Raw genomic sequence first — 27,884 nt, forward strand, 5'->3', positions numbered from 1 at the left:
AAATATAAAAATACATTACACACATACATGCCGTGGTGCACTTATCAAACCTCCTTCACTGCTCTTAAAAACTCAGGCCATAAGGCTGTGAAACAAATTCACAGAGTTAAAAGTTAATAAATTAAAAGCAGCTTTAAAAAAATGTGGGATAGGAAAGGGGGAGGGGCTCATCAGGAGATTTCAAATAAAAATCTGAACAGTTTAAAATGGGCTGACAAATCCCAACATTTCCTGGTAGGAGTGGTCCCCACTTTTCATTGCCTTTATGCTGGTGAGGACAACCTCCTTCATACAAAGAACACATAAATCTATTTACAAACTTGGTCTTGGTGCTGCGATATTTACATGCTCAGAGAACAACATTTTGGCTAGACAAAGAGTGGTGCATGCATCTCTCATTGCTTTCCTCCTTCACTTAAAAAAAAAAAAAAGAGAAGTCTTAAAAATCCCCTGTCCTTGGATTTAAAATGAGAGGCAGTACTCAAAAGCTTTGGTCCTCCATGGCAAACAGCAGCTTGCCGTGCTGCTCTGCTGCGTGCAGTCGTTCCACCCCGATGAATGGACTGAGCATTTGATCCCCAAAGTGCAACCCTGACAGCTGGAGTAAATATTTGGTCCCCCCAAACTGCAGCTGCAGTGGCAGGTAGGATGAGGGTTCTGCTGAGCAACTTTCAGTTACAAAAATAGTATCATCACCAGTAAATTCACATGCCCATCATCCATCTCCAATGCTTTTTGGTTTGCTAGAATTGAAAGTTCCTGCCCAAGGTTGCACTGATTAAGAACACCCCAAGATGCTGAAGCAGACACTGAAGCTGAGTTGTCGTGGTGCGGGAAGCTCCCAGATCCCCCGCTGCATTTGGCTCCGTAGTTCATTGAATAATGGAAAGATTTGGTCCTTCCCAAGGCACACATAACGCTGTTCAGGCAGAGAGGGCCCGTCCTCACCGGCAGAGGGTTGCGGTCCTCCTGACACGAATCTCCTGGGCTGCAGTGCAGCAGTTGTGCTTGTGGTAATGTTGGATCAGTCTCCCCCACAAAGGGTTGCACTCTAGGAGGTACCGGTTCCCTGTGGGCACAGGGATGGGAACAGCAGGTTAGTGGTCAGAAGAGGCTTGGCTGATACCATTTTTGTCTATCACCTCTAGCTAAGGGGGCTGGGTCACTTGCAGGGATGTATCTGTGAAATTCCAGCTCCCTTTTCCATGCTGTCATATCTGTGAGCAGCTTCCCTACACACCACAGCCTACACCTGCATGATTAGGAGCAAAATGAGCAGCCAGATTTTTCTTAGGAGAGAGCTCTAGCATGAAAGCAACAGAAACAACACGGTCCAAAACAAAGGGTGAGAAAAACTAACTATACTTGCTGTATTCAAGCTCTGAATGAGCCCTGCTTTGCCCAGATTGCCCAATTTCAAACCCCCAGACTAAAGGGCAGAAGAATAAAACAAGACTACTGGTTGTACTAGTTTGGACCACCACCCCTTTATCCAAGCATCCCATTCCCCTGCAGGCCTGTGCATGGTCCAGTGATACCAACCTATGATGCAGAGTCCTTCCTGAGCTCGTGTGATGCCAACATTGACCTGGTTTGGGTTGGTAACAAACCCCAGGTATTTCTTCTGCCAGCTCTTTGTGGGCTTCCTATCGATCTCAGACCGGGGGCAGGAGCGTACAGTTGACAGAATCACATATCTCCATTCACTTCCTAGAAAGTGGAAGCAAACCTGAGTTTTTTAGAAGGAAGCATCTGGCCATTTCTCCACCTCACAGGACACTCATTTCTCTACTGCCACCATCTGGGTTTCTCCAGCTTTGGAGGCCTTTGGACTCGTGGTTGTTGCTTTCCAAAGAGAATGAACATCTTGTGGCAGTTCTCTAACACCCTTCTCAGATACAGAATCACAGAATCACAGAATCACAGAATGGTTTTGTTTGGAAGGGACATTCTGTGTTCCAACATCCCTGACATGGGCAGTGAACCTTTCACTAGAAATCTTCCACTAGAGATCCTCCACCTTCCTGCCTTCAGCAGCCTCACCCTGCCCAAGCACTCCAGAGGCTTCCAAAGGATTTATTATAATCACAAATCACCCAGAAATCTGGTCTTCCGTGGCTGAAATGACCCTGGGGTAGGGTTTGCTCAAAGACTGTATCTGTGAGCAGCTCCTCAGGAAGGCAGGAGGGGACAGACCCAACACTCCCCCTCCTGTCCCCTCACCTTGACTCTTCATGATGGTGCAGACGGTCACTCCGCGGATGCCCTCCCTCTGTAGGCTCTTGTTGATCTCGGACACCTGGGCGCTGTAGGGGCTCAGGATGGCGATGCTCTCCGGCCGGATGGTGCCATCTAGTGTCAGCTGCTTGGCTATCCTCACCTGGAGGGACCAGCGTCCTGCTCACCTGGCAGCGGGGCCGGAGGGCAGAGCTCCCCAGCATCCCTCCCCAGGGCAGCAGTGGCTCCTGCCTAGGGGTCACACTGCCCTACACCTGCCTCTGCCAAGGGGCCTCCTGGTGTGCTCCAGAGCCGGGAGGCACCAGGCAGACACTGTTGATCTTTGTATCTTTATCATCCTTCCACAATTCCAGCACAACACCCTCCCTTTGCATCCCCAGCAATTCCCCAGGACCCTGCTCACCGCCTGTGCCACTTCCTCCAGGTTAGCTTTGGAGTTCTCATTTCCTTCCTCAGTAGCAATCATGAGGGAGTGCTCCTTCCCTTCTATGTGCCCGAAGATGATGGGGCAGCAGTTGTTATCTTTGTGGTGGAGCGCGCTGGGTTTCTCAGGAAGCTGAGGCCATGTTCTCAGCCGCCTTTCATAGAACTCCTGGGATGGGAACTCGCAAATCCCCTTGTGCTGGCAGAGGAAAAGGGGGAAACGGAGGTGAATAAAACCCAAGGAACTTCTCAGCCTGCAGCATCTTTCTGGGCAGGCTTCACCCACAACACCATTCTGCTGGAGCTGGCACTGGTATATTCCTATATAATCCTGTGTCTAGGAAGGGGAAGCACTAATGGAGAATATCTGATGTTCAAGGTAAGCCCTAGCAGCATTTTGTGTGATGGAGAGAAGACAATCCACTGGAGGGCCTCACCATGCGGTACTGCGTGTCCAGCATCCACGCCTGTCCCTGGTAGCGCTCAAAGAGAGATGTCTCCATGCCAAGACTCTTGCAGACATCGTTGTTAACCACCGGCCGCAGCTGTTTGTGATCCCCCAGCAAAACAACCTGGAAGGAAGAGCAGACACCTCAGCTGCAAGGTGGTGGCAGTGGCAAAAGCCATCAGCTCTTTGAAAGGCTGTTTGTACACGGACATTCGGTGCTACTTATTTATGTTATGCTTACAGAAACCTCAGCCAAAGACCACATTGGACATGGTATAAAGATTCTGTCCTAGATAATGCTTCCATCTGATGGGAGGAAAACAAAGAGCCACAGAATTCTAGAATCACAGAATGGTTTGGGCTGGAAGGATTCTTAAAGCTCATCTCGTTCCAACCCCATGCCATGGGCAGGGACACCTTCCACTAGATCGGGTTGGCCCAAGTCCCATCCAACCCGGTCTTGAGCATTTCCAAGTATGGGACAGCCATGGCTTCTCTGGGAAACCTGTGCCAGGGCCTCCCCACCCTCACAGGGAAGAATTTTTTCCTAATATCCAATCTAATCCTGCCCTCTGTCATTGTGAAGCCATTCTTCCTTGTCCTGTCACTCCATGCCCTTGTCCAAAGTCCCTCTCCAGCTCTCTTGGAGCCCCTTTAGGCACTGGAAGGGGCTCTGAGGTCTCCCTGGACCCTTCTCTTCTCCAGGTTGAACAACCCCCACTGTGTCTATGCTTTTTATCATGTTAATACTTTGTACCTGGGCCAGAACATTTTTTCGGTGGCAGTGATATCCACCTCATAAAGAAACACAAACCTTAAAACCCTAACAGCTCTTGGAAGAGCAGCATGGTAAATGATGGAAGATGTTTGAGAGCCCTGAGCAGCTGTCCCAGGGACACGTCTTTGGCAGGGACATACCTTCTCAGCACGGTGGTGGCACACTAAGGGGATAAGGGTCTCAGGCTCTGTGGACATGGCACACTCATCGATGATTATCTGCCTGACATCAAGCTGCTGCTCCAGGATGCTGGCAGATGCCACAGAGCAGGTGCACAGGATGACATCGTGACACGCCAGCTGATACGCGCGACCTTGTGAGAGCCAACCTTTGTACCTAGAGTCAATGCAGAAAATACCACGTTATGCATAAGGGAAACACCTCCAGATTCCTCATGCAGGAACCAGGCAGAGGCTGTGCTTTCCCAAATGATTATGGCTTCACCTCCCTCCCCAGGATGAGCTGGTGTTCCCAGGAAAGGGCTTTGGATGGACACTGTAGGAAATGTGCTTTGTCCTGAACTCAACAGGGCAGGGGGTCTGGGTGAAGGATTCAAGGTTCACACAGGTATAATAGGAATTTTGGTTCAGGTGGACAACAGCACCAGTGCAGAAGTGATTCTGAGGCTCTGTGCTGTACCACTAACCTCAAGCTCATCACTTTTTATCATTATTCTGAACACACAGTTTATTAATCTGTACTTCAGAGGTGGCACACAACCAAAGTCAGCCATCTCTCACCAGGGTCTCTTCCTACTCACTCCTTTGTTTCTTCTTCTGTGATCTCCTCTCCGTTCCTCACCCGAGTGTCAAAGTGACAGATCTCCTGCCAGAATTTGCTGGGTGCCCGCCGGATACGATGATGCAGGATTATTTTGCTGAATAAAGAGTCAATATATAAATATTTTCCCTCAACACTGAGACCTGAGTGATTTCCTCTACAGTGAAGCAGACCACACCACCTGCCTATGTGGAGAAACCCCATTAGCTAAAAAACTCACAGCGAAACTTTCCTATCTTTGCAGACCCAAAATTCAACCTCAAGGACATAAAATACAACCACTTCTCTTTAGCAGCTGCAAGCAGGAATGAAGTCAGAGACATTCAGAGCTGTTTCAAAAGGAGATGAAAACATCTAGGGACTTTTCAACAACCTGGATTTCCTGACTAGGTGCTACATTAGACTGTACACGTTCACTTGAAAAAAATTAATTACAAATTATTTATAAAGCAGGTTAATAGTGTTGCTCGCAGTGGTGGAGTGAAACTGTATTTGCTCTGGCTTATTCAGCATTACTGATGCAGAAGCGACCTCTCCCCAGCACCCTAGGAGCCTGCAGGACATGCCATCCTACCTGAGCTCACGTTTTGGCTTTGCATCCCGTAGGGATTTACGGCTTATGTTCCGGTTGCTCCCTGGGTACGGGAATTCCATCGCCTCAATGGCCTCCCCATAAACCCTCAGTGGTTTCAGGTTCTTCGTCTTCATCAGCATCTCTGGAGAAGGAGGGCAGGTCTGGTCAGACAGCACTAGGCACTGGTGATGCTCAGGCCTGTCCCTCCCTGCCCCTCACTCATCATCCCATCTCCACTGGTCCTCTCCCTGCAGTGCAGGGTTCTCTGTAAGGACCAGCCCCACTTTCTGCCCCTCCACACCACGTGTTCTCCCTCCCACCAATACAAGCCACTTCAGGGGCATAAAAGATGGTAGTTACCAGCAACAACATCAACAGACTTGTTGGATGGGCCACAGTACAAGATGCACTTTCTCCTGTCATGCTTTTCCTCTTCCAAGCATGGTGTTTTGTCCTTCTCAACACTCTCCTCATTCAGTTTATGGAACCAGTAGACAATGTGAGTTCCAACAACCGTCTTCCCTGTGCCTAGAAAAAAACAGAAGCATGCTGAGAACATTTTAACCACAACACTCATGCTCTGGATCAGCATCCAGATGATCAGCCATGAAATAAAATCAAGAGCGGAGGGGACTGCCTTGCACAGCTGTGGGTGATGCCAACCCACGTTCCCTTCTCCTGGCTCAGTGAGGGTCCTATGGAAAGCAGCAGATCAGCTCTCACCTGCCATTCATACCACAGAGGTGTGTTCTGCTGTCCCCCCTTACCTGGTGGGCCTTGGATGAGCGTGAAGGGTTTTCTCAAAGCATCCAGAACAGCCTGGGTCTGACTTGTGTTAAGTTTCCAGTTGCTGCCGGGGATATCAAAGGATTTTTGCTGCAGGAATCTGGATTTTGTCACTGTTACAGCAAAGAGCCAAAGAAAACAAATGTAAAGAAGGTTACTGAGGGCAGCACAGAAGAAATTCAGCAAGAAGGTGCAGCAGGTACCTAGTGATGGTGGTCCATTACAAGACCACCTAGAAGTAATCCTTGTCCCTTGCCAAGATACTCTGCCCATGAACCCTCTCTGTGAATCCTGGGGATGACAATCTCAGCCATGCCAGCCATCAGCAGGGCATCCCAAATTACACAGCAGCTCCTCTGATCCCCTTGTCAGGGGAACCTCCTGGTGTGGGAGCATCACCCCTATGGCAAGGGCCCAGAGAAACTGCCAGGGCACCTGCCTGGCCAGAAGCAAGTAGCCACAAGGTAAGAAAGATTAATATTTGCACCTACCTTTTTGAGGAGGTTCGTGGCCAAGGGCGATGCTTTTAGCAAGCTCAGAGGCATATTTGAGCCTCCAAAGTGCTTTTTCTTTGCGTCTGACAGGGAAAAATAAGAATGAATGGAATTTAGCATAAAACAGCAAAAGTTGTAATACAGCTTTGCACGACTGCCTTACTTATTCTTTCTCTCTACTTTGTTGTTGCATTAACTCCTTCCACAAAAATAACTTAAACTTATTTTGCTCCTCTGGATCTGGGACCATTTCTCAACTGATTGAACAGCTGAGCCTGCAAAGATGTTAAGAGCAGGGAGCACAACTCCCGCCCTAACTCTGTTTTATTACGGCCCACCCCCTTTTACTGGATTAGCTTCCAATTTTTCCTAAAATTCATGATGCAAAAGGAAGCACATTCTGCCCTGAGAATGCTACAGTACTGGGGGTGCATGGCAGCCTGTGCTGTGTACAAGGAAGGGCAAACTAGACAACAGCTCTGATTTTAAAAAGAGCAGAACTTGCTTTGCAGCACAACAAAGGAGAATGATTTGGAAATCAGGGAGCTCTTCTGCTAAGCAAACCCCACTCCAGGGCTTCACTTGACCTTTTATAACACATATTGCAGCAAGCCAGTAACATAAGAAGTGGGTGCTCAGGGAAATTTCAGCACTTTCTCCCACCTTCCCATTCTCGGGGACAATCAGAAGAGCATGAGACCCTCTGGAGAACAGACCTGAGGAGTGCTGTCACACCCCCCAAAGACCCACAGCCCAACAGTATGGCAGTCAGAGTAAGGGTAAGGGCAGGTTTTTCAGAGGACCAGTCACAGCAGTGAGGAAGGCCCTTGGGGGTGCAGCAGAAGGGTCCTGTGGGAAGCCAGGCCAATGAGAGCACACTGCTGAGCCCACTTACATGTCTGGCAGCATCTTTGGAATGAGCTCCACCGTGAACCTGGCAGACTCCTGTGAGATCTCTACAGGGACGTTCTCCATAGACATATAGTGGATGTAAAAGTTCATAGTCTGCTGACCAGACCTGTCTGACTTCTCGTCATCGTTGAACTCCTCCGTGACTCCGTGAGCCACCCAGGTGTAGGTATCGGGATCAACCACAAGTTTGTTCTCTGGTTCGCCATTGTCAAGCAAAGACAGGTTCTGGAGGCCATGGCTAAGGCATTCCTCATCACTCTGGAGGCTCTTGGGAAGCTTCAGCCCACCTAAACGAATGCACAGGTAACAGTGGAAGAAGTCCACTTCAATGGAGCACTCCTCCAACCACTTCTTGTTCAGCACAAAGCTCCCTTGCAGCTGTCCTTTGCTTGTCCTTTGCTTTGCCCACTTTATTTTAATATCACAGAGGACAATCGAGTCGTTCTCAGCCACGGCACACACTGCAGACTCCATGGCACTCATGGGCATCCACACCTTGTTGTACTCGGTCGTGCTCTTGTACCTGTCCTTGGACTGCAGCGTGGCGTAGGCCGAGAAGCAGTCGATTGGCTTCTCCGTGTGCTGCAGGCAGACCTCAAACCCCTGTGTCACACACCACAGCTGCACGAAGGGCACCAGGAAGCCCTGGCTGACGTCAGTGGTGAGCTGGAACCGCAGCGCGTCACCGGCGCTCAGCTCTAGGGACAGCTCCATGTAGTGGGAGCAGGAGCTCTTCCGCACCCAGCCTATGTGCCGCTGGTACAGCTCCTTGCTCTGCCGCAGCAGGGACGCAGCCCTGTCAAACTCCTCGTTCCTGATGGCCGTGAGCACGTCTTGCCACATCTGGGTGCGGAACAGGGTGACACTCTGGTCGCAGAGGGGTCCTTCCCGCAGGCTCTGCTCCTTTGTCTCTGCAGAGTACATCCTTCTCTTCCAGGTCAGCCTGATGCTGTTCCGCTGCTGGATGAACACAGGCTGCTCTATCAGCTGAAGGGACCTGTAGCTAATTCTCTGCGGATCCGGAAGACTCTCATTGTTCAGGGGAAACAGGGCTTTAAAAAACCTGCTCATCTGTTCAATATCCACCACAAAAGCAATCTTCTGCAGGACTTGGTCCTTCAGCTGGCTGGCCATCTGCAGGGAGTGGGCTCTCTTCTCATATGTCATGGCCTGGGTATTCTTCCTGTTGAAGTCATGACAGAGAAACTCGATGTCATCCACAGAATAGATGAGGGGCTTCTTGCGGAGCACGGAATGAAGGTGCCGCTGGACCACGACATCCATGTACCGGCGGATGGGAGAGGAGGCCCAGGTGTAGGAGTCTACATGCAGGGAGTAGTGGCCTGCCTTTGACTGGACAGTGGAGTTGGAGCGACAGAAGTAGGAGCGGCTGAGCATTCTCCTGAAGTCCAGGGTCACGGGGGCCAGCTTTGGGTGGATGTCATCAGTGACAACGAGGTCAAGCATCTTTTGGAAGTCATGGGCATTAGCAGCTAGCTGCAGGTGCTTCCAGATGGGGCCCAGAAGACTGAACTCCACATTTTTAGGGGAGTCTTGTCCAGGAGGCATTTCTCCCAGATGATGCAAGAGATGGATGGACAAAGGAATGATGTGGCTGTACTTGTTTTTCATGAGTGACAGCTGTGTAAGACTTGGCTCACACTGACACCGGAGAGGAGTGACATTTCTGGTCACCTCCTGGTTGGTGAGGAACTCGGCCACGAAACTATTGAACATGATCATTAACTCCTCTATCATCTGATGGGACCCTCTGTTACCTGGGGAACTTTCCTCATCCAGCCGGTCATAGAAACAGTCCTCCTGCAGCCGAAACTTCCGATGGATCCTGGAGAAGTGATAAGCCACAGCTATGCAGTCCTCCAGGGTATCAAAACGAAGGGCCTTTGCTGCTCCCCTGTAGCAGTTCTTAATGCAGAGCTCTGCCTCCTCATAGGACAGCTGCCTGTCCGAGCGGATCACGGAGATGGTGAAGACTCCCTTTAACATCTGATCAGTCTCCTTTTCTATGGTGACCAACAAGGAGATCACCCGTCGATCTTTCTGCGGCAGGAGGCTGCAGACGTCTTGGCTGATTTTGGGTGGGAACATGCACAGAGGCTCCTGCTTGGGAGCATAGTAGGTGACACCCCGCTTCTTTGCTTCCAGGTCCAAGGCACTGCCTTTGGGAATGATGGCAGCCACGTCTGCAATGTGGATCCCAATCTCATAGTGACGCCCCAGATCCCTAACGCTGATAGCATCGTCCAAATCCCTGGCACCTTGGGGGTCAATAGTGAAGGTCATATAACTCCGACAGTCCTTCAGAGTTTCCTTGGTGAGGTTTATGTTGTTGTTGGAGGTGTACTTGGCTGCCTCTCGGGTGACAGCAGCTGGGTATTTGTTCTCCAAACCATACTCCAAGGCAAGGATCTTTAAGCCTTCTTCCAAAGTCAGTGCTGCCTGTAGGATCTCTGTTATTATCCCCAAAGGGTAATAAAACCCTTCCCGCCAGGAGATGACCTGGACACAGAAGAACTGGCACCTCCTTGTCTCCTGGTTGATCTTCTCACAGCTGACCACTCTGTACTTTCCATTGACAAACCTGCGGATGGGAATGACATTGGGTTTCTCCTTCAACCCTGGGACGAATATTTTGGTGACAGTGGGATCAATGGGTATCATCACACGGGGATCAAACTCGTCCATCATGCAGATGAAGGTCCGTTCTCTCTCACCACGCTTCAGGATGCCCACCACCCTCCCCTGTGGGCGGTGGCTGCTGCTGTCGCCTGTGCTGTTCTGCAGGATTTCCACCAGCACCTCGTCCCCAGTGAAGGCTGTCCCGCAGTTAACTCTGCCTTTGATCTGGATGTTCATGGCAGGGGAGTCATTGAGGGTGAAGGCAGAAGCTCTGTCGAACCCCTCTTTGATCAGCTCACACCTCTTGTACATTTTGGGGTGCATGTGCAGGTACTGCTGCATCATCTGAGAAGAGAAGTTGACATACTCCCACTTGTCTTTCCACTGGTTTGAAGCCTCGGACTTCACATTCAGCAGCCCTTCCTCAGATACTGTCACCAGCACGTTCTTGCTCTCATCTAAGAGCTCCTGGAGGATGGGATCATCAGCATTCATGCTCTCGCCCTCAGAGCTTGAGGAATCTGTGTCGCTGTCCTCCTCGTTACCCTCTGGGCTCCTGCTCCAGCTGTCCTTGTCACATGCAGCCTGTTTGATCTGAGCCATTGTCAGGTTCTCTGGGAAGATGCTCCCCTTGTCGATGCACTGCTGGATGAACCGTTTCCACACTTTGCTGCACTGGCCATGGGAGCACAAGGCCACGGCGTCCCCCACCGCAACCACCAGTGACTGAGCCCGGGTCATGATGGTGTTGAGCACTCTGGCCTCGTTGAAGAACTCGAGGTGGTGGGAGGCTGAAACGCGCAGGCTCTTGCTGGTGTGGACCGTGCTGATGATGATGACCCGAAACTCACGCCCTGCACCAGAGGGGACAAGGGAGAAGTCACTCACAAGAACCCAACAGGGAGGACCCTCCCTGGCTGCCACTGTGTTACATGGCCATGGACTGATGTAACCTCGCTTGGCTGAAACATGGGAGTCACCTGATGTGAATAAAGCAGCTCTTGGGGATCGTGAGATCCTCTGTGTGTGAACCAGGATGGACATCCCAAGGCACCACCACCCACACACCAGGGAGGGAAGGACAGTGTGGAGATGGGATAAAGGCAGAGCACTGGAGCAGTGCAGCCATGAGCACCCATGGAGTAGCCCAGCGTGCCCAGTGCCACCAGCTGCCCCTCCTTGCAAACACGGGTAGAGTTTGCTGTGAATCCCAAATTCCCTGAGGAACTGAGGGTCTTGCAGGAACAAGAGCAGTGATCATTTGCAAGGACCCCTCTCCCCCTCAGGAAGAGCTCTGCTGATCACACAACAAATAACAACCAACAAGAGGCATCCTAGTGATGTCAGAGCTGGGAAGAGGCTGCAAAGAAAGGGTGTGGAGATCACAAACTCCCCCTGGGGTCAGTTATTCTCACCACGAGGAGTCCCAGCTGCGCAATAAAAAAAAAAAGATAATGAAAACACGGATGAGTCATAAACTAAGTCCTTGAGGACAAAACCAGCCTTATCCCTCTCTTGTGATCCAGAGCAGGAGACTCCTCCTCTAGTGAGCTGTTCTGTGATTGGTACCCACAGGCCATCCTGGTTTCAATTCCCTTCGGTCACTGCCTCCCTCGCTGGTACTTAGGGCTTCACATGATTCACACATACTCAAGTCTCTGGGATGGCACTTACAGGCTTTTTACCCTCCTACAAAGCAACAGCCATGTATTTGAAATGAGTTGATGGGTGCAGATTTAATTCAGTGTGAAATCTTATTCACTCAGGAAAAGACAAAATCAAAGAACTACCAACCAGAAGGGGATGGAAATCAGCCAAAGGACTTCCAGGCACTCCCTCCTACTTGGTGTTACATGGACTTCGGTGGTGGCAGAGACACAGAGAGGGTAGGGGAGCTCTGCCTGGCAGCACCTCCCAGAGAGGTATTTTTCCACAATAACAGCCAATATTTTGCATTTTAAAAAGAAGGAAAATGTAAAGATGTTGGAAACTCCTCTGCTAACACCCCAGTGTCTCTTCCCCCTGTCTGTTACGCAGTGGCTGTAGTTGCTATGGACCCTCTTGTCCACCAGCATGACTGCAAAAGCTGTGTATGACTCTCGCACAAAAGATCCCAAAATGCAGCCAGGCATGAGGGACTGTGGCACAAGACACAAACCTGGCAAATTTTCATAGTTTTCCACCACCACATCTTGTAGCTGCTTTTTCCTCAGCTCCTGTCTTGTTGCAGAAACCTGGTAAGAAAGAAGCACAACTGAACTCAGCTCAGAAACACCCCCCACCAAACACCAGGGTCCCTCATCCTGCCCAGCTGCAGGTTGCCCAAATTACTTGACAGCAGCCACACATCCAGGCTGACTTCAGCCAGAGCTCCCAGTGCCCTGTCATTAACCTGCCTAGAAGATGCTGATAGAAGTGTTTAACTAAGCCATTCCACCATCTCTGCTCCAACCACCGAGGACATGCTACCTAAATGGAGACTGCCTCAAAAAAACACTGAAGGCACGTGAGACCCCAGATTTCCTATTTTTAATTGCACAAATAATCATAAATAGATTAAGAGGTCTTCCTTAGGGAGTGTTTAGTCAGCAGTGCAGGCATAGCCCCCTCAGGTGGAATGCAGGATTCCCCTACGCACCTGCATCCCATGGGAGACCACACAGATCTTCTTCAGATCCCGGACACCCCACTCATCTGGCCACCTCTGATAGATCTCCTTCACTTTCTCAATCACTTGTATTATCTCAGAGACATTTTGCCAAGAAATCATGGAGATATCCCTTTCAGCCACGCCAGACACGTGGCAGAACACGAGGGGATAAATTTCGGGATGGGGTGGGATGTTCCCACTGGCTTGGATAGCGTTGCCATTGCCGATGTAGAAGTGCTTGGAGACAAACTCGATGATGCCGGCAGTGGAACGATAATTCTCATTGAAGATGATCCTGCTCTTCTTGGCCACCTCATGCCTCTCCCTCTGGTAGAACTGAAAGAGCCGGTTCAAGAGGGTGTGATCAGCAGATTGCCCACTGCCAACAGAGAACAGCTTTGGGGTTATCTGCATGTGGTCCCCAGCCAGGACAATGCGGGTCTCAAAAGTGGCATAGGAGAGTGGAACCAAAGCTTCGCACTCCAGCATCTGCGCGGCCTCGTCGATCATGATGTGGGTGAAGTAGCCTGGGGGGACCCTCAGGTTCTTGGATAGCATGGAGGTGGTGATAATGATGTGGTGCTTGTCAATCTCGGCCTGCGTGGGGTGGCGGAACGAGCGCTGGTCCGGTGAGAGGCAGCAGTACATCTGGGTGATGGGGTCCATCATGTTGACGGACCGGTCGGTGGAGATGATCCGCAGGGGAACAGCCCATGGATGCCCCATGGTCACGTAGTTGTGAAAATACTCCCGGATGTAAATGTCAGCAGCGCTGGAGGGGAAAAAATAGAAAAGCATCAAGGAATTGTTGGTGCTGTTCCTAAATTCTGTGGTACAAAGTTCTCTCTCATCATTCCCCAACACACATCACAAAGGAACCGGTGTCTACGCAGCCACCAAGTCCCAGACTCTTTCCAGAGTATGGTTTAAAACAGGAATTGGTACTTGAGACTAGGACATCTCTTGACACTCTTATGGAAAAATGTGATGTGCCCAATAAAACCTGTGGCCCTGATGCTGTCCGGGGCCAAGTGAGAAGGAGCTCTCCTCTGACGGCAAAGCACCCCCATCCCCAGGTGAGACAAGACCTGCAAGAGAAGCTTCCGTGCAAGCAAACAGCCTGGAACAGGCCAGGATTAGCAGTCACCATCTATTATGCATTAAAAACTGAGGCAGTAACAGCCTGCAGGATTGGATGTGGACACTCTTTTCAGCATAACTGCTCTAATTTTAACAGTCTTGGCCTGGTTTCTCTGAAGGCAGGTCCAATGGCATTCAGACCAGATCTGCGTTTTCTCTTCCCCAAACTCTCCCTGGAAAAGTCAATAGATTGGCATGTGCACAGAGCCCAACAGTCTTCAAGGGCAACTAGAGCACAATATTATCCCAGCATGGTCGGGCAGCAGCTGTCTATGTCTTGCAGCACATAGTAAAGGCTGGAAAAAACTGTCTCTCCAGCCCCATTCCCATTTTCTAATGAGGCAGGAATATGTTAAGTGTTCAAGGCCACACTGGACAGGGCTTGGAGCAACCTTGTCTAGCAGAAGGGTTTGAAACAAGCTGTAATGTCCTTTCCAACCCATGTCATTCAGGGATTCTATGATTCTGCATTGCCTCTTCCACAAAGACTTCCACCCATGACAGGCTTTTTCCTAGCAGGAACTAGAGCAGTTTAAGACAAATTCAATAAAACTAATTTATTTAAACAAGCAATTGAAGTGCACACTGAGAAAAGGGCAGCTCAGCTCTGGCTCATACACCTTGGCTCCCCTTCATCCCCTCAGCAAGCAATGCACCAGCTTGCCCACAGTTCTTGTTGCCTCTTCCCTGCTAACCTGTTCGTGTGAGTGCAGATCAGCACCCGTGTGTTGGGCTGCTTGAGGATCTCCAAGGTGGCCATGGCCAAGGTGAACGTCTTCCCTGTGCCAAAAGGCCCATAGATGAGCAGAGGTGGGACCTGCCGCTTGGTGGTCCGCTGGCCCGTGATGAAGGAGATGGCTTGTTTCTGCTTGCTATTTCCTTTCTGTGGGGACCCAGGAGAGTATGGGATGGAGCAACTGGCAACATCTGGCAGGACCAGCTTCTCATCCAACAGGCAGTCCACAGCCTGGTGCCACTGCCGGAACAGCAGCTGGTCGATTTGGAACTGGATCTCCACCTTGTGGGAGGTGTTTGCCTTGAAGTTCAGCTCCGAGCAGCACCTCCTTGGTATCTGTAGCCAGAGGGTCTTCTCCGTGGTGGCTTTATGCTCCACAAAAACTTCATAAACCCGATTGTCCACAGGTGGGTCAAGTGCCAGGAAGGCGGTGGGCACAGACCTGCTCAGCAGGTATCCCTCATCCGTGTCCGGCGAGAGGTTGTAAGGGGTAGGCACTTCAGCAAACAGCTCCCCAGAGAGAGCAAACTTCACCCCCATGGAGAAGCTCTGCAGCATGGGGGTCAGCGAGATGAGCACACGCAGGTTGAGTCTGAAAGGAGGAAACACCCAAATGAAGAGCAGAGAAAGGATGTGTCAGTTCCTGAGCCCTCCCCCGCGGAGAGGGGATTGCCACCAATACCCAGAGAGGGTCTGCCAGCCCCCCCAAGCACATACAGACAGAAACCACGCTCTAGCTAATCCACAGCCACAGGATGAGACCCAGCAAGCCATCCTTCCAGGCAAGTTTCCAATTTTCTGGGAAGGCACCACAAGACCCAACCCAGAATGGACAGAAGACCCCAGGAGCAGCACGGTCCCAAGGGTTAGCAACAGGCTTGTGGTGCCCAGTGAGGGGGAACCCCAAAAGGGTTCACGCCTGGCACTTACTTGGCAATCAGAGCCTGCTCAGCTTCTTCCTCACGGAAGAGGAAGCTGTGCATTCTCTCCCGATAGTTGAGCCGGGTGATGGGAACGACTGCACTACTCTCACTTTGGTAATCCAGTGCCAGAGCAGGAGGTTTGTACTTGGCCAGCAGATCCACATCTTCACCAGTCTTTGGCACGCTGGGAACGATGATCCGGTTACCCCGATTCCACCGCACAAAGTTGACGGGGCGGGTGCTCTCCCTGGTGCTGGGGATGTGCAGGGGGGTCTCCTGCCGGCCCACCTTCACCTTGATCTTCTGCATGAGGACGGGGCGCTTGCCGAAGTCGAAGACCACCCACTGCTCGAAGATGCCCAGGGTGCAGCACTCCATGCTGACCTCCACCAGCGCAGTGTGGGGCGAGGAGGACAGGGTGGCCACGTGCTCCCCACAAATGTACTGGAGGCCCCGAGAAAGCCCATTCCCCGAGAAGTAGAAGTTGACTCCAGGCTCCCGCTTCAGCAGGGCCACGTGCTGCAGATGCATCTGCCGTTGAGGAGAAGACAGGGACACAGTGAGGGCAAACCATGGGAAGAGCCCAGCAGCTGGTGAGGTGTTCTAGCAGAATTTCCCAGAAAAAGCTGCTAGAGGAACCAAACACTATGTCAGCCTCACCACAGCTTATTCCTCATACAACCCCACAGCAATTACTTTAGGGTCTCAGAGAACCTCAGGTTTCAGTTTAATATCAGCCAGTGTGCAGGAAATAGGTAATCTGCTTGGAGAGGACAGACTTTTGCCCCCAACATCCACAAAATCCTGGGCAGGAAAGCAGCTGAATGCTGTTATTTGTGATGATGCAGGGGAGGTGTTGAGAGCAGTCAGGTCTGCCCCAGGACCACTGCACAAGACAGGAGACACAGTGGCTGCACCCCCTACACAGAGGCTCAGTGCAGGAATCACCTGAGCAGCTCCTGAACACCCAACACACGTCCTCATTTAAACATGCCCAAATCCCCATCCTTCTCCCCCTTGCAGAAATAATAACTAAAAAAAACCCAACCAAACAAAACCCTCCAAGGGACTGAGCTTACCTGAGAGTGGACCTTGAACCTCCATTGGTATTTCTTCTTCCTGTCCTCCAGCTGCACGTGCAGAGGCTGCTCACACGCAACCTGGACACCCTCGATGTGCTCAGCCATCTGTGGGGAGGCATGAGAGGAGAGGGACTGAAAGCAGCGTCCCAGGGACACACCTCAGAGCCATCTTGGCCATCTTCCTCCTTGCCATTACGCTATGTCTTCCCAAGAGGGATCCAGAGTACATCCTCATAATCCATCCTCACCCACCACTGTGCTGGGTCCCCATGCAGCAGCCTTGGGAAGCCAGAGGACCCACGGCACAGCTCGGGTACCCTGAGCAGGGTCTCAGGTTGCTGTCTCCAAAGAGATGAAGGAAGGAGGACGCCATATCCCTTTTTGCATCCCCATTAGGAAGGTGAGCAGTGGGCTCCATTCCCAAGCTCTCACACCAGAGGATCCCTGTGATGTGCTGCACCAAAGTGCTCCCACCCTGTGCCCACCACTCACAATTAACACCTCGTTGGAGCACATCCGATACTCAGCAATGAGCCTGTCCTGGTAGGACAAGAGCCCATCTTTCAGGGCTTGCTTCTTTTTCTTCATGGAAACCTTCACCCTCTGGATCCACTCCTGCAGTTCCTCTTTGGAATGAGCCTTGGTGCAGCTGTTGCCCATTTCACACACATCCGCTCTGTCGGGAGAGAGGTGTTCCAGGTGCCACCCGTGCCCGGTGGCATGGGGATCCTCAGGGAGCCAGCAGCTCCCTGCTGCCCCGGCCCTCTTCCCTGTTGGATGCCTTACCTGCTGCACAGTGAGAACTTGGTCAGCCCGAGCGGTGGTGCGCGGTGGACCCACTGCATGGAGCTGTCGGCCGAGAGCATCTGCACGTGCTCGATGGAGGAGCAGTGGTTCTCAAAGCTCTCCTGCGAGCTGACGGTCACCAGGCAGATGCGGCAGTAGAAGTGCACAGGCGCGGGCGCCGCCGGCTCGCCATTGGTGCTGCCGGTGCCCACAGGTGGCAGCAGGTCGGAGCGCTGCAATCCCTGCTCCCTCTCGGCCTCCCAGACGGCCATCTCCACATCACTGTGGGCGTAGTGGCAGCGCTGCAGGCCGTGCCTGCAGTGCCGGCCCTGGGACATGAACCAGCAGTAGCTGAGGGTCTCCATGAACTTGGGGCAGGGCCGGATGGCCGTGTACTGCTGCTTCTTCTGGCTATCCAGCACCACGTGCACCAGGAGCGGGTCCCAGGTGTGGTGGGATGTGCAGAGCTGCCTGTGGCCGCCCACCGTGATGCGCTGGGGGCAGCCGAAAAAACAACGCTTGCAGATGTCCTGGAAGCACCCCCCGAACTCGTTGATGATCTCACTGGCAGCACTGGCCATGGTGTGGGGGGCAGTGGCAGGGTGGCCCCCCAGCTGCGCCTGCAGCACCGCCGCCTTCAGCCAGCGCCGCTCCAGCTGGTGCTCCCTCTCGAAGTTCCAGACCATGGCCTCCTCCGCGCTCCAGGCGAAGGTGCACTGGTTCTTGTGCCTGCTGCAGCCCAGCCCCACCACGTAATACCTGCAGACAGCGTAGCGCGCCGGGTTGGGGAAGCCGGGCCGCCGGGACACTTTCCTCCATGCCGTGCTCCAGCGGCTGCGGCAGCGCGCCAGCAGGATCTCATACATGCAGTTGTGCTCCACCTCCCGCGGGTGGTAGGTGATCTCGTTCTCCTTCACGCTGCACTTGGAGCAGACCAGGAGCAGCTCCAGCTGCTGCTGGAGGCTGCTCAGTGGCACCTTTGGGCCGTTGGCTGTCGGCATCTTTGGCGGCGGCTTGAGCAGAGCAAAATTAACAGTGGGAAGATCTTAGATGGCGATGCCGTGGGGAGGAGGTGCCATGGAGCGAGTGGCCTTGTCCTAGCTCAATGCATACCTGCTGGCCATCGGTGCAAGCTCATGAAGCCTGACAAAGGAACAAGAAACAAGCGACTTAGCAGGAAACATCAGACAATCCCTGCTGGGCACACACGGAGGCACCGGCACAGCCAGGGACCTCACCCAGGCACCCTCGGCCTCGGCACCCAAGTGCCCCCACCCTCTCCCTCTGCTCTGTTGCCCCACCAGCCCGGGACTTAGGCGACTGTGTCACACAGGAATCAGGCTGCTGAGTGATGCTGGCTCCCAGCAGGGCTCAGCCTGATCCCTGATGTCCCCATAGACCATCAGCATTTACCATCCAATGTGCCAAAGCAGTGACTGCTCCAGAGGGCCCAGCACGGTCCCCACAGTGGCCACTGAGCTCCACTGGACCACAGCCACATGATCCAACTTCCTCTCCCTGCTGCCAGCACCTCCCCCACCTTGAGTCCCTCCTGCCAACTTTCTCTTTCTTTATCCTGTTTTCTTCCCTGAGTTGGCCAGGCAGCCCCACGCCGAGCGAGAGGAACCCAGCTCCAGCCCCTCAGCCCATCTGCCCCCATAGCACAAAAGATTAATTGGAATTAATTAATGAAGCAACCACCCTCTTTGCTCCTGGGATGCAGCACCCAAGGCCAGGAGATGGGCATGCTGCAACAGGGGCCTGCCGGCATCTCTCCAGCTGACATCTCGGTAAACATCCGGCTGGAAGAGCTCGGCCCTGCCGGATGTGGCGAGGAAGGCAACTCACGGCTCACTGCCCTCTCCAGCCACCAGCTCCGGCATTTGCCATCAGTTTCCTGGGTAACCAGGGGCCAGGAGCATCCCTGGGAATGATGCTGCAGGGTTTGGTGGCTGGGCCACGTGGTCAGGGTGAAGGGAACATGCCGGGGCATATCTGTGGGCAGGGTGTGCTGCCAAGAAAAGCCACCGGCCGTGTGCCGAGCACCCAACTCAGGCTCCTGGCCAGCAGCCACCACAGACTGGCTCTCTAGCAATACCAGGGAAGAGTGGGATTTACAGCTGAGGTTCAGTGGACAGTGGAGTAGGAAGGCAAACCTTGCATTGCTTCTGCACTTCTAATTAAGAATCCTTTCCTCTCTTCTGGGATAAACAGGGTGCCGGGCAAAGTGGGCAGGGGCTGATGAGGCTGCTGCTCCAGCTGGAGCTCTGGACAACAAACACCGAGCTGGAAGTGGCCAGAGCATCACCCACATTCCCAGCACATCCTAAGAGAGCTCCTCACCTCCCATCCCAGTGTCACAGCACCCACCCACTGCCAAGCCTTGAAGGAATCATCTAATCCTACTTCTCTGTGTGCATCAGGTCAGACACGTGCTCAGTGGATAAACACCCGCTCACTTTATCTCTCAAGGCCTGGCAGTGAGCCTGGCGCTGGGCAGAGCTGCAGGTTTCCATTTCGGGAAGCTGTGGGATTCCGTGGCAGACTCCCACGGCAGCGCTGGATTGATTGGGGTCACTGTGCCACGCCACGAGCTCTGCACCCAGAGGTAAATCACCCCGACTCAGCTCTGTGCCTTCACTTCCAAACCTTTACTTGAAGCACTCAGCGCAGGCTCGCAGTGAAAGAAGAGCAGTGACCCAGAGCTGGCTGGGACCAGTGGAGAGCCAGGGTATTCCTATCCTCTGGCTGTAACAAGGCCATGGTCATTGGAAGAAAACTTTCTGCAGTCCAGGGGTCAGGACCTCTTTGTTTGTTCTGGTTCTACCACAAAAAAAGAAAAATTGGAGCCACAGCTGAGGTTCTGGCGCTGCCTGATTGCTGACTGATGCAGATAAAATGCTTTGCACTGAAATGAAATAATTTCGGAAAAATTGAAAATAAGCACCTATAAAGAGAGGAGGGGGAGTGGAACAATCTGTCTCATGTCCAAGGGCATCAAGGGCTGCTCCTCTGATTCTCAGCAAGACAGCAAAGGCAGTACGGTGCTGGTGGCAGCTGCAGACCCCCTGGAGCTGCTCCCATCAAACTGCTCCAGGCTGTGAGTACCAGAAAAACCCCCAAACACTGGGAACCAGGCAGAAGTTTGGGAAGACACAGCCTACTCTGAGGGCTGGACTGCGGGAGGGAAAAACCCTGCACCTTTTGGGGGTCAAAATCCCTCCTGTGTGAGCCTGGGGAGACTGTTCGCTAGAAAGGAGCATTCCCACTCGGTTTCCCCGGGAGATCTGGGATCGACTGGAGCTAATGGGAACCCCAGGGCAGAGGGAAGGTCCCTCGCGACCGCAGGTTCAGCTTGCCCCGGGACCTTGGCACAGGGCAGGGGGGACATGGAGGGCGACGGCGGCAGAGCGGGGCCGGTGGGGCCAGGCTGTTCCCGAATCTCCACAGTGGGAACGCCCGGAGCGGGACCGAGGTCACGCTCAGCCGCCGAGAGCCCTTTCAGCTCCTTTGAAGCTGCCGAGGGCAGCACGTTCCCAGTGGAACTGACATCTGCAGTTTCGGGAACACTTTGGTATCCCTCCGACAGCAGTTCCACCTTCCTTCCTCTGGAAGTCTCCGCCTCCGGCCGAGCCCTCCTGTGAAAGGCACTCAAGCTCAGGGTTTGTGCGACGTCTGTGCAACACCGCAACTGGTGAAAACTCCAGTATCCCTCAGTTATACCCACGGGAGAGGAAGAAACCTGATCGCTGGCACTCGGCTCCGTGCAGAGGCAGCCGAACTTCCCGCTGCCGGCACCTCCACAGCCGCAGAGCTCATGGGAGACGCGGTCCTGCAGCACCGCCGGCACCGACCCACCCGGTTAAACGCTTAAGAACTGTCCATAAGGACCGTGCAGGACAGCCAGGTTGCCACTGGAATTCATGCCTAGGCAGGGCATCCCAGCTGGAAAAAGCTAAGAGGGAATATTCCACCTTTAAAGGGGTCAATTCCCCTACTGTTTATTTTTTTTTTAAGAAGGCGTTTGATTTTGAGCAAACTGCCAGAACATGCTCTGGGTCTGGAGGTGGGAGGGAAGAGGAAGGGGAAATGCAAACCCCGGTCAAAGTCTCTGCACAGCACTAGTGCTGACGCCAAATTAAAGCTTTTTTCTCTCTACAGCAGCCTTATACTAGAGGAAAAAGGAAAAAAAGAAAAAAAAAAAAAAGAAAAAACTAAGGGAACCTTTGCAATCCAAGCTTGGGTGGAGAGAAGACGCAAGGCATGAGGTAGCTCAGGGAGGTGTGCCACAAGACAGCTGTCCCACTGGAAATAAAACTGATGTCAACAGGGCAAAATCCAAATGCCTCAGGAAAGGTAAGAGTGGATGGAGAGCAGTATTTGCCAGCAAGCCACAGACCATGATTTACAAGCTGAATTTTGTATATTTTAAGAAAAACAACCTTTTTTACACTGATCCTGAAAAGCTCAGCCTGGCATTTAAAGCCACTCACATCCTGCTGATGGGTGACAAGCCACTGTGACAGAGGCTGGTTTATTGTACCCCCAGCCCCATCTGGGCGAGTTCTGCTTTCTCCCAGGAACCAACACAGCCCCACACACCTTCTGCTCAGCTCTGGTCCAGCCTTGCCACAAACCAAACCCAAACAGAGCACACCATGGCTTTGCCGGTGGCATTTCCTCCACGCTCAGGAAGATGCTTTGGGTCAGGGCCAGGCCACGCTGTGTCCAAGCATCGTCCCTGGCAGGCTCCTTGCAGGGCAGTGCTGCTGCCAGAGATAATCACATTTCCCTGGAAATGGCGAGTGGAAGCACGGCTGTGGTAGAGAAATGCTCATCGTGCCCCTGCATCCTGATGCTCTGCACCCATCCTACCCCACCAGGAGGAAGGTGGCCAGTCCCTGAGCTCTTGGCTTGGTTAATTATTGACAGAATATTAGGCAACGCGCTACGCTGGAGTAAGCCAAGTGCCCCTCGATCAGAGCAAGTGACGTGGATCAGAGTGCTGGGAGAAGGATGGGGACAGGGGACCATGTGCCTCGGGGGGCTGCAGCCCCACACCCCGGTCATCGGACCCAGACAAGCACTGGCCCTTGGAAGTTTCTGCCTCAACTACAAGCAGCATTCAGAGCAACAGTGCAAGACCTTCTCTGCATCGCCAGCACCCCACGAGCGATCAGTGCAGCCGGGCCAGTCCCACCCCATCACCCGCAGTCCTCCTGCCTGTACCGAAACCGCACCCCTCTGGAATCTCCCTCCAGTGCAAAAACAGCCTCCAAAGTTCTTGGCGTCCCCCTTTCCCAGCCTTTTTCGAACAGACAGCTCACTCCACATCGCACTCAAAAGCCGGCACTACCAGCCGTGACAGCCGCGACACCACTGCCCGAGCGTGTGTGCAGGCACGGACCCTCCAGTTTGTGCAGAGCCCCGAGACACGTGGACCCCCAGATGCTGCACTTGCTTTCATCCAACTGTAAGAAGTTCACCGGGAGCTCTCGGATCCCATCCCCAGAGTTCAGAGGCGGCAGCAGGGTTAGAATATCGCTGTCGGGGATCGCTCACCGAAGGCAGCGCTGTGCACCCCCGGGGTTCTCCCCACCCTCCAAACACGGCTTTGCACCTCAAAACCTGCACTCTGGCTATGACCCCCCTCTCCCGAACACATCCCAGCCCGGGCAGGGACGCTGCGAGCCGGGGCGGTGGCTCAGCGGGATGCGCACCCCGCACGCCCTGCAGAATCCCGCACGCCCTGCCGCACGCCACGGCTCGCTGCGGGGCTACCGGGGGCACTCTCGGTCCTGCAGCCCCCCCAGGGCGCTCCGCTGACCCCCATCCCCGGAGCTCCCCCCCACCCGGAACGCCCCCCGCCGCTCTCACCCGCCGCCGCCGGGGTGGGGGGACCCGCAGGGACCCGGGGACTCGCCGCCGGCGGCAGTTTCGCTTCTCGGGCCTCCCTGCATTCAAACCGGGGCCGGACTTCGCGGAAATTGCATCACGGCGGCCCCGCCCCGCCCCGCCCGCCGGCACCGGGGGGAGCAGGAGCCGGCACCGGCACCGGGAGGGCACCAGGCGGGGGGATCGGCACCGGCACCGACGAGAGCCCCAGCCGGCACCGGGACCGGCACCGGACAAGAGGGACAGGCAGCGGGGTGGGGGGATCGGCACCAGGGGAAGGGGCGCCAAGGGAAGCGGGCACCGGCATCCAGGGCAGCAGAAGCCGGTACCGGTAGCGGCACCGGCGGGCAGCACCACCCGCATCGCGCAGCGAACAGGACGGGCGCTCCTGGGGGAACCAGCCTCCCACCCCGGTCCCGTGCTACCCCCGCATCCCCGCGCATCGGAGGCCGAGTCTCCCCCCGGTCCTGTCCCCGCCAAGTGCAGAGGGGCCGCTCCCGGGGGCGCTGCTCACCCGCAGAAGGTCGGGATTCCTCGCGCTCAGATTCGGTCCAGAGCCGGGAGCGGCGGCACCGGAGTCCTAAGTGAATTCTGAGCGGCAGCCCCGGTTCTCAGGCCGGCCCCCACGGCACCCTCCTTTTTAACGGGGCTGGGGGGTGGGGGTGGGGGACAGAGCGCTGCTTTCCTTTCTGTTCTTCATCACTTTCGTTTTCCGTTCGGTTCCCCGCCTGGCGCGGTGCACCCGCTGCAGAGCTCAGCCTCGAGCCAAAAGCAAACCCAAACTCGAAATCCACCCCCGGCAGCAGCAGACTCTGATTTGCATCGCGTTTCGTGGGGCAGCACCGACAGCCGGAGGGCAAGACCCCGCCTCCCAGTTTGTGGGCACGTGTTGCCACACAAGCACCATCAGTTGATGCTCAGCACCCGAGCAGTGGGGGATCCTCAGCACCCGGGGTGTGGAGACCCCTCTCAGCCCCTTTGCACCTCACCAAACCCATCCCACAACAGCTCAGCATCTCATCCCAGTGCATGGTGATGGGGCAAATTTGCGGGTAATACACACATAACCAACAAACCCTGGAACCCGCTATGCCCCCAAAAAATGCACACAAGAAAAATCCCAGGAAGTTCCTCTAAGCTCCTCAGTCCCAGGAACCCACCACAGCAGCCACATCTCACCAGCCTGGACTTTCCTGGCTTCGGAAAGCCCTGACCTGTAAAGCAGGTGCTGTGCCCAGTACTGCGGTCAAGCCCCAGGATTCCCACTTAATGGAATTATCTTCATTCCAGAAGCCAGCTGCCAGCCCTGGAAATAACCAGGGAAAACTAACACACCTCCAGCTACAAGTGGCTGTAAAAATTCGCAGGCAGCTGAGGCAAAGTCTCCCTGCTGACATGGACGCTGTTCAGTCCTTCCATCGATTGATGGTGCTTGGTGGTGCCACCTCAACACAAAGAGAGCCTTCGGACAAAAGAAAACTTTTTCCTCAAAGCAAGTGGGAGGAGCAAACATTGAGAGAGCCAGCCTGTGGGCCATGTCAGCAATGGAGCAGGGAGGAAAGGAGGGGCAGAGACAGGTTTCTGGCACGTTTGTCAACACCAGTGGAAGGAGGAAGAGAAACGATGTTTTTGACCTTCCTGCTTTGTACAGTCGCAGCCATTGGGTAGCTCAGAGGGAGCTGTCACCCTGCTCCCATCCAGCAGCAACCCTGGGGAGCCAAGAAAGGGGTTTTCCCACCAAGGAGAGGAGTGGGGCAGCCCAGGCCTGTGGGTGCTGAATGGACCCCACTGGAGCAGAGGGCACTGGATGGATCCCACCAGAGAACTGGGTGCTGTGGAAACCAGGCATCCCTGGGCATCAAAACCACCAGGTCTGTGCAACAACACCCTGGTCACTGCTGGACCTGTGGCAGGATGACCACCTGCACAGGGCCATGGCTCTTCTGCACTCCATGTTCTGTCAGCGAGGAGCAGTGGGTGGCTCAGCCCCACAGTAGGATCTGACCCCATGGAATCCCCATGCTCAGTGTTCCCATCCAGGAAAGTCTTTCCCAGCTTTGTCCTTGCAGCTGCCATGGGAACTGTTACAGTTTGGGGAGCACCAGAGCCCTATCCCTGCCTGGGAAGGAGAGACCAAGCAGGGCCCAGCCCTGGTATCAGAGTCTTCCATGGATGGAGTCCATCCCCATTTGGTATTGCCTGGGGCAGGAATCATCCTCTCTGCAGCCCTGACTAAACCACAGCAAAGATCTCTGTGACAGCATCAGACAGCAGTGAAAACCAAACAAAACACCTGGCACTACTCCCCTGAGGTGCCCGAGCCAGGATGGGCAGTGCCCAGCTCACCCAGGCAGAGCAGCCTTGGCACTGAGGCTTCACTCTGGTTTTACAGGTGGGATATCTGGAGGTTTCACTGATTTTACAGGTGGGATATTTTCCCTCCAGCTCTAGAAGCAAACGGCTTTCACTCTATTATATAAAGCTTCCGGCCCTGCTCAACACACAAGAAGGAGCCAGAAGCAGCGGAGCAGCCCGGGGAGCAGCCGGCTCTGCCGTCCCTCCGTCGCTGGAGGCAGAGCGCAGGAAGCCACTATTGGAGCAGGGAGGAGGCAAAGCTGCGTCACCACATCCACAGCATTAGGGCGGGGGAGAGCCGAAACCCGGGATGTGCCGATTTTAGACAAACAAACACCGACCCGAAAGCCGTGAGTTTCGGTTTCCATTCCTTCGGCGACACGGCCGACAGTCACGGAGCGGTTTCCCCAGGAAACCATCGGTGCTGCTCCCCGCCCCAGCGCCAGACGCGCTGCGCTTTGTGCGCTGCACACCCCGCGCCTGAGGAAGTTGCTGGGAGCTGGGAGAGCCTTCCCGCGAGGATGCTGGAGCATCTCCTGTCCCGGTAACAGCCCTAACCTGCCCAGAGAGACGCAGAGAGTGAGGAATTGGTGATTTCTCACCGCCCCCACTCCCTGGCACCCCACGGGCAGCTGCCAGGCAGGACCATGGCAGGGTTCTGCCCGCGACGCTGCCGGGGAGATGCTCGGGAAGCGGGAGGCTCTGCTCTTTCCCAAACAGCACAGTCTGCTCCTGTGGATACCTGGAGGAGAAAACGCAAGTGGCTGAGTCTCCATCACCACACAACCCAGGGAGAAACGGACTTGGCATGACTCATCCGCAGCCCTTACGTAATTTCGTCTCTGGGTGCGAGTCCTCCACGCCCGGCTGTGAGCGGAGCAGGGCTCCCCACGGGAGGAAGGGGGAGCAGATCTCAGCCTGAGCACCCAAGGGGAGCCCAGGAAGGCAGTGCCGGCAGTACCAGGCTGGTAAAATGGGTGCTGAGAGGGCCAGCCGTGCCCAGGGACCCCAGGCTCACAGAGCAGGTTGACCCACTGGGATCCACTGCAGCCCTGCGAGCCCACAGTGATGGGTGCAGCCCCCTGGGGAGGGCTTGGGGGCTCGCCCCTGCAGAGCCCCGGGTCTCAGCGCCGTGGGGAGAGCTGATCCACAGGTTGGATGTGCTCTCCAAGAACAATACTTTACCACCCCTGCTGAAACCAGGCCTGCAAGCCCAGGATCTACTGCCACACTCGCATGGGACTTCCCCGCGGCCAGGGAATCGTGCCCAGTCGCCCACGGCCGCATCCAGCCCAAGGCCACTCATCCAGACACTGATAATCTCTGCATACAGCTTGCTGCAGGCAACTTCCCTTCTTTGCTTACCCTTCTCAGCCCTCATCCTACCACGAGTTGCTGACTCTGCAAGCCCCCAGCTGCCCTCGGCAGCCATCCCAGGAGCGGAGCACGTCACCGGGGCATCCCTGAACAGCCCAGGCGGTCTCTCGAGGGAGACAGGGCTGCCCCGAGAGCTGCTGCAAAGGGAGGGGAGAATTGCACCAGCCCAAATCTGCCTGCCGAGCTTTTATTGCTTAGGGAGCTGTTTACACCCCGAGGAAGAGCTGCTTTGCAGGGCAAAGTACACCCACGCTGGGAATGCTTTGCTGGTGAGGTGATCTCTAGTCTCTCGGGCAGGTAAAGGTGCACAGAGCCAGAGGAGAGCTGCTGCCTCCTGCTTGCTCTGCTCTGCCCCAGCCCTTGCTGCCCATAGCTGCACCACACCAACACAGAGCTGACACAAATCCTGTCCCACCCCATGCTCTGATGCCACGTCTCAGATACCCTTAAAGATGAGCCAGGTCTCTCCAGCTGTCCCCTTTCCACCTGGACATTCCCTCTCCCACATTCTCCGGATAACCTAGACGAGTTTGTCCAAAGCAGAGATGGCTGGAGCAGGATCATCAGCCCACAGCTCTCCAAGGCTGGGCAAAGGCACCACAGCTTTCCAGCCCTGGCACTGCTGGGGAAAGGTGTCCCTGTGTTGCAGAAGGATGCTCACTCACCGTCAAAGCACAGGAATGGGGGAATTTGGGTTGGAAATACACCTCAGGTGTGGCTCAGCACTGCTGCTCAGGCTGCAGAGGCAAAAGGCAGCTCAGGGTGACCACAGCCCTTTATATGTCCTCAGTCTGACATGCTACTGCTGTCCCAAGTACAGCGATACGACAGCGATATCTTAGCAGCCACCAGCTGGGAGGGAAAAGC

The 27,884-nt window shown here is 54.4% G+C and overlaps 1 protein-coding gene across 2 annotated transcripts; it reads right to left on the reverse strand.

Moving 5' to 3' along the window:
- Positions 1-402: 402 nt before the first annotated feature.
- On the reverse strand, positions 403-27,759 carry HELZ2 (helicase with zinc finger 2). Of its 2 annotated transcripts, none has more exons than XM_039563300.1 (20): positions 27,683-27,759; positions 17,391-18,533; positions 17,097-17,280; positions 16,602-16,709; positions 15,530-16,053; positions 14,559-15,191; positions 12,712-13,495; positions 12,232-12,307; positions 7,417-10,927; positions 6,519-6,604; positions 6,009-6,140; positions 5,602-5,769; positions 5,242-5,383; positions 4,648-4,764; positions 4,028-4,223; positions 3,099-3,233; positions 2,642-2,860; positions 2,224-2,380; positions 1,543-1,710; positions 403-1,069 (listed from the first exon to the last, which is right to left on the reverse strand). In XM_039563300.1, the coding sequence occupies exons 2-20, from the start codon at positions 18,389-18,391 to the stop codon at positions 945-947; spliced, it is 8,466 nt and encodes a 2,821-aa protein (XP_039419234.1). In that variant the 5' UTR covers positions 18,392-18,533; positions 27,683-27,759; the 3' UTR covers positions 403-944. The 2 variants fall into 2 exon arrangements, with proteins under 2 accessions (XP_039419234.1, XP_039419233.1); XM_039563299.1 differs by lacking the exon at positions 27,683-27,759 and adding an exon at positions 23,800-23,906.
- Positions 27,760-27,884: the final 125 nt, after the last annotated feature.

The sequence above is a fragment of the Corvus cornix genome, chromosome 20 (genome assembly GCF_000738735.6).
Source record: "Corvus cornix cornix isolate S_Up_H32 chromosome 20, ASM73873v5, whole genome shotgun sequence".
Classification (NCBI taxonomy): Eukaryota; Metazoa; Chordata; class Aves; order Passeriformes; family Corvidae; genus Corvus; species Corvus cornix.

Coding starts and splice junctions, on each gene's coding strand:
- HELZ2 (XM_039563300.1), bottom strand. CDS start 18,391: ATGCCGACAGCCAACGGCCCAAAGGTGCCACTGAGCAGCCTCCAGCAG. Junction 15,192..15,529: donor GAGCAGGCTCTGATTGCCAA/GTAAGTGCCAGG, acceptor TCCTCCTTTCAG/ACTCAACCTGCGTGTGCTCA. Junction 6,605..7,416: donor CCAAAGATGCTGCCAGACAT/GTAAGTGGGCTC, acceptor TTTCCCTGTCAG/ACGCAAAGAAAAAGCACTTT.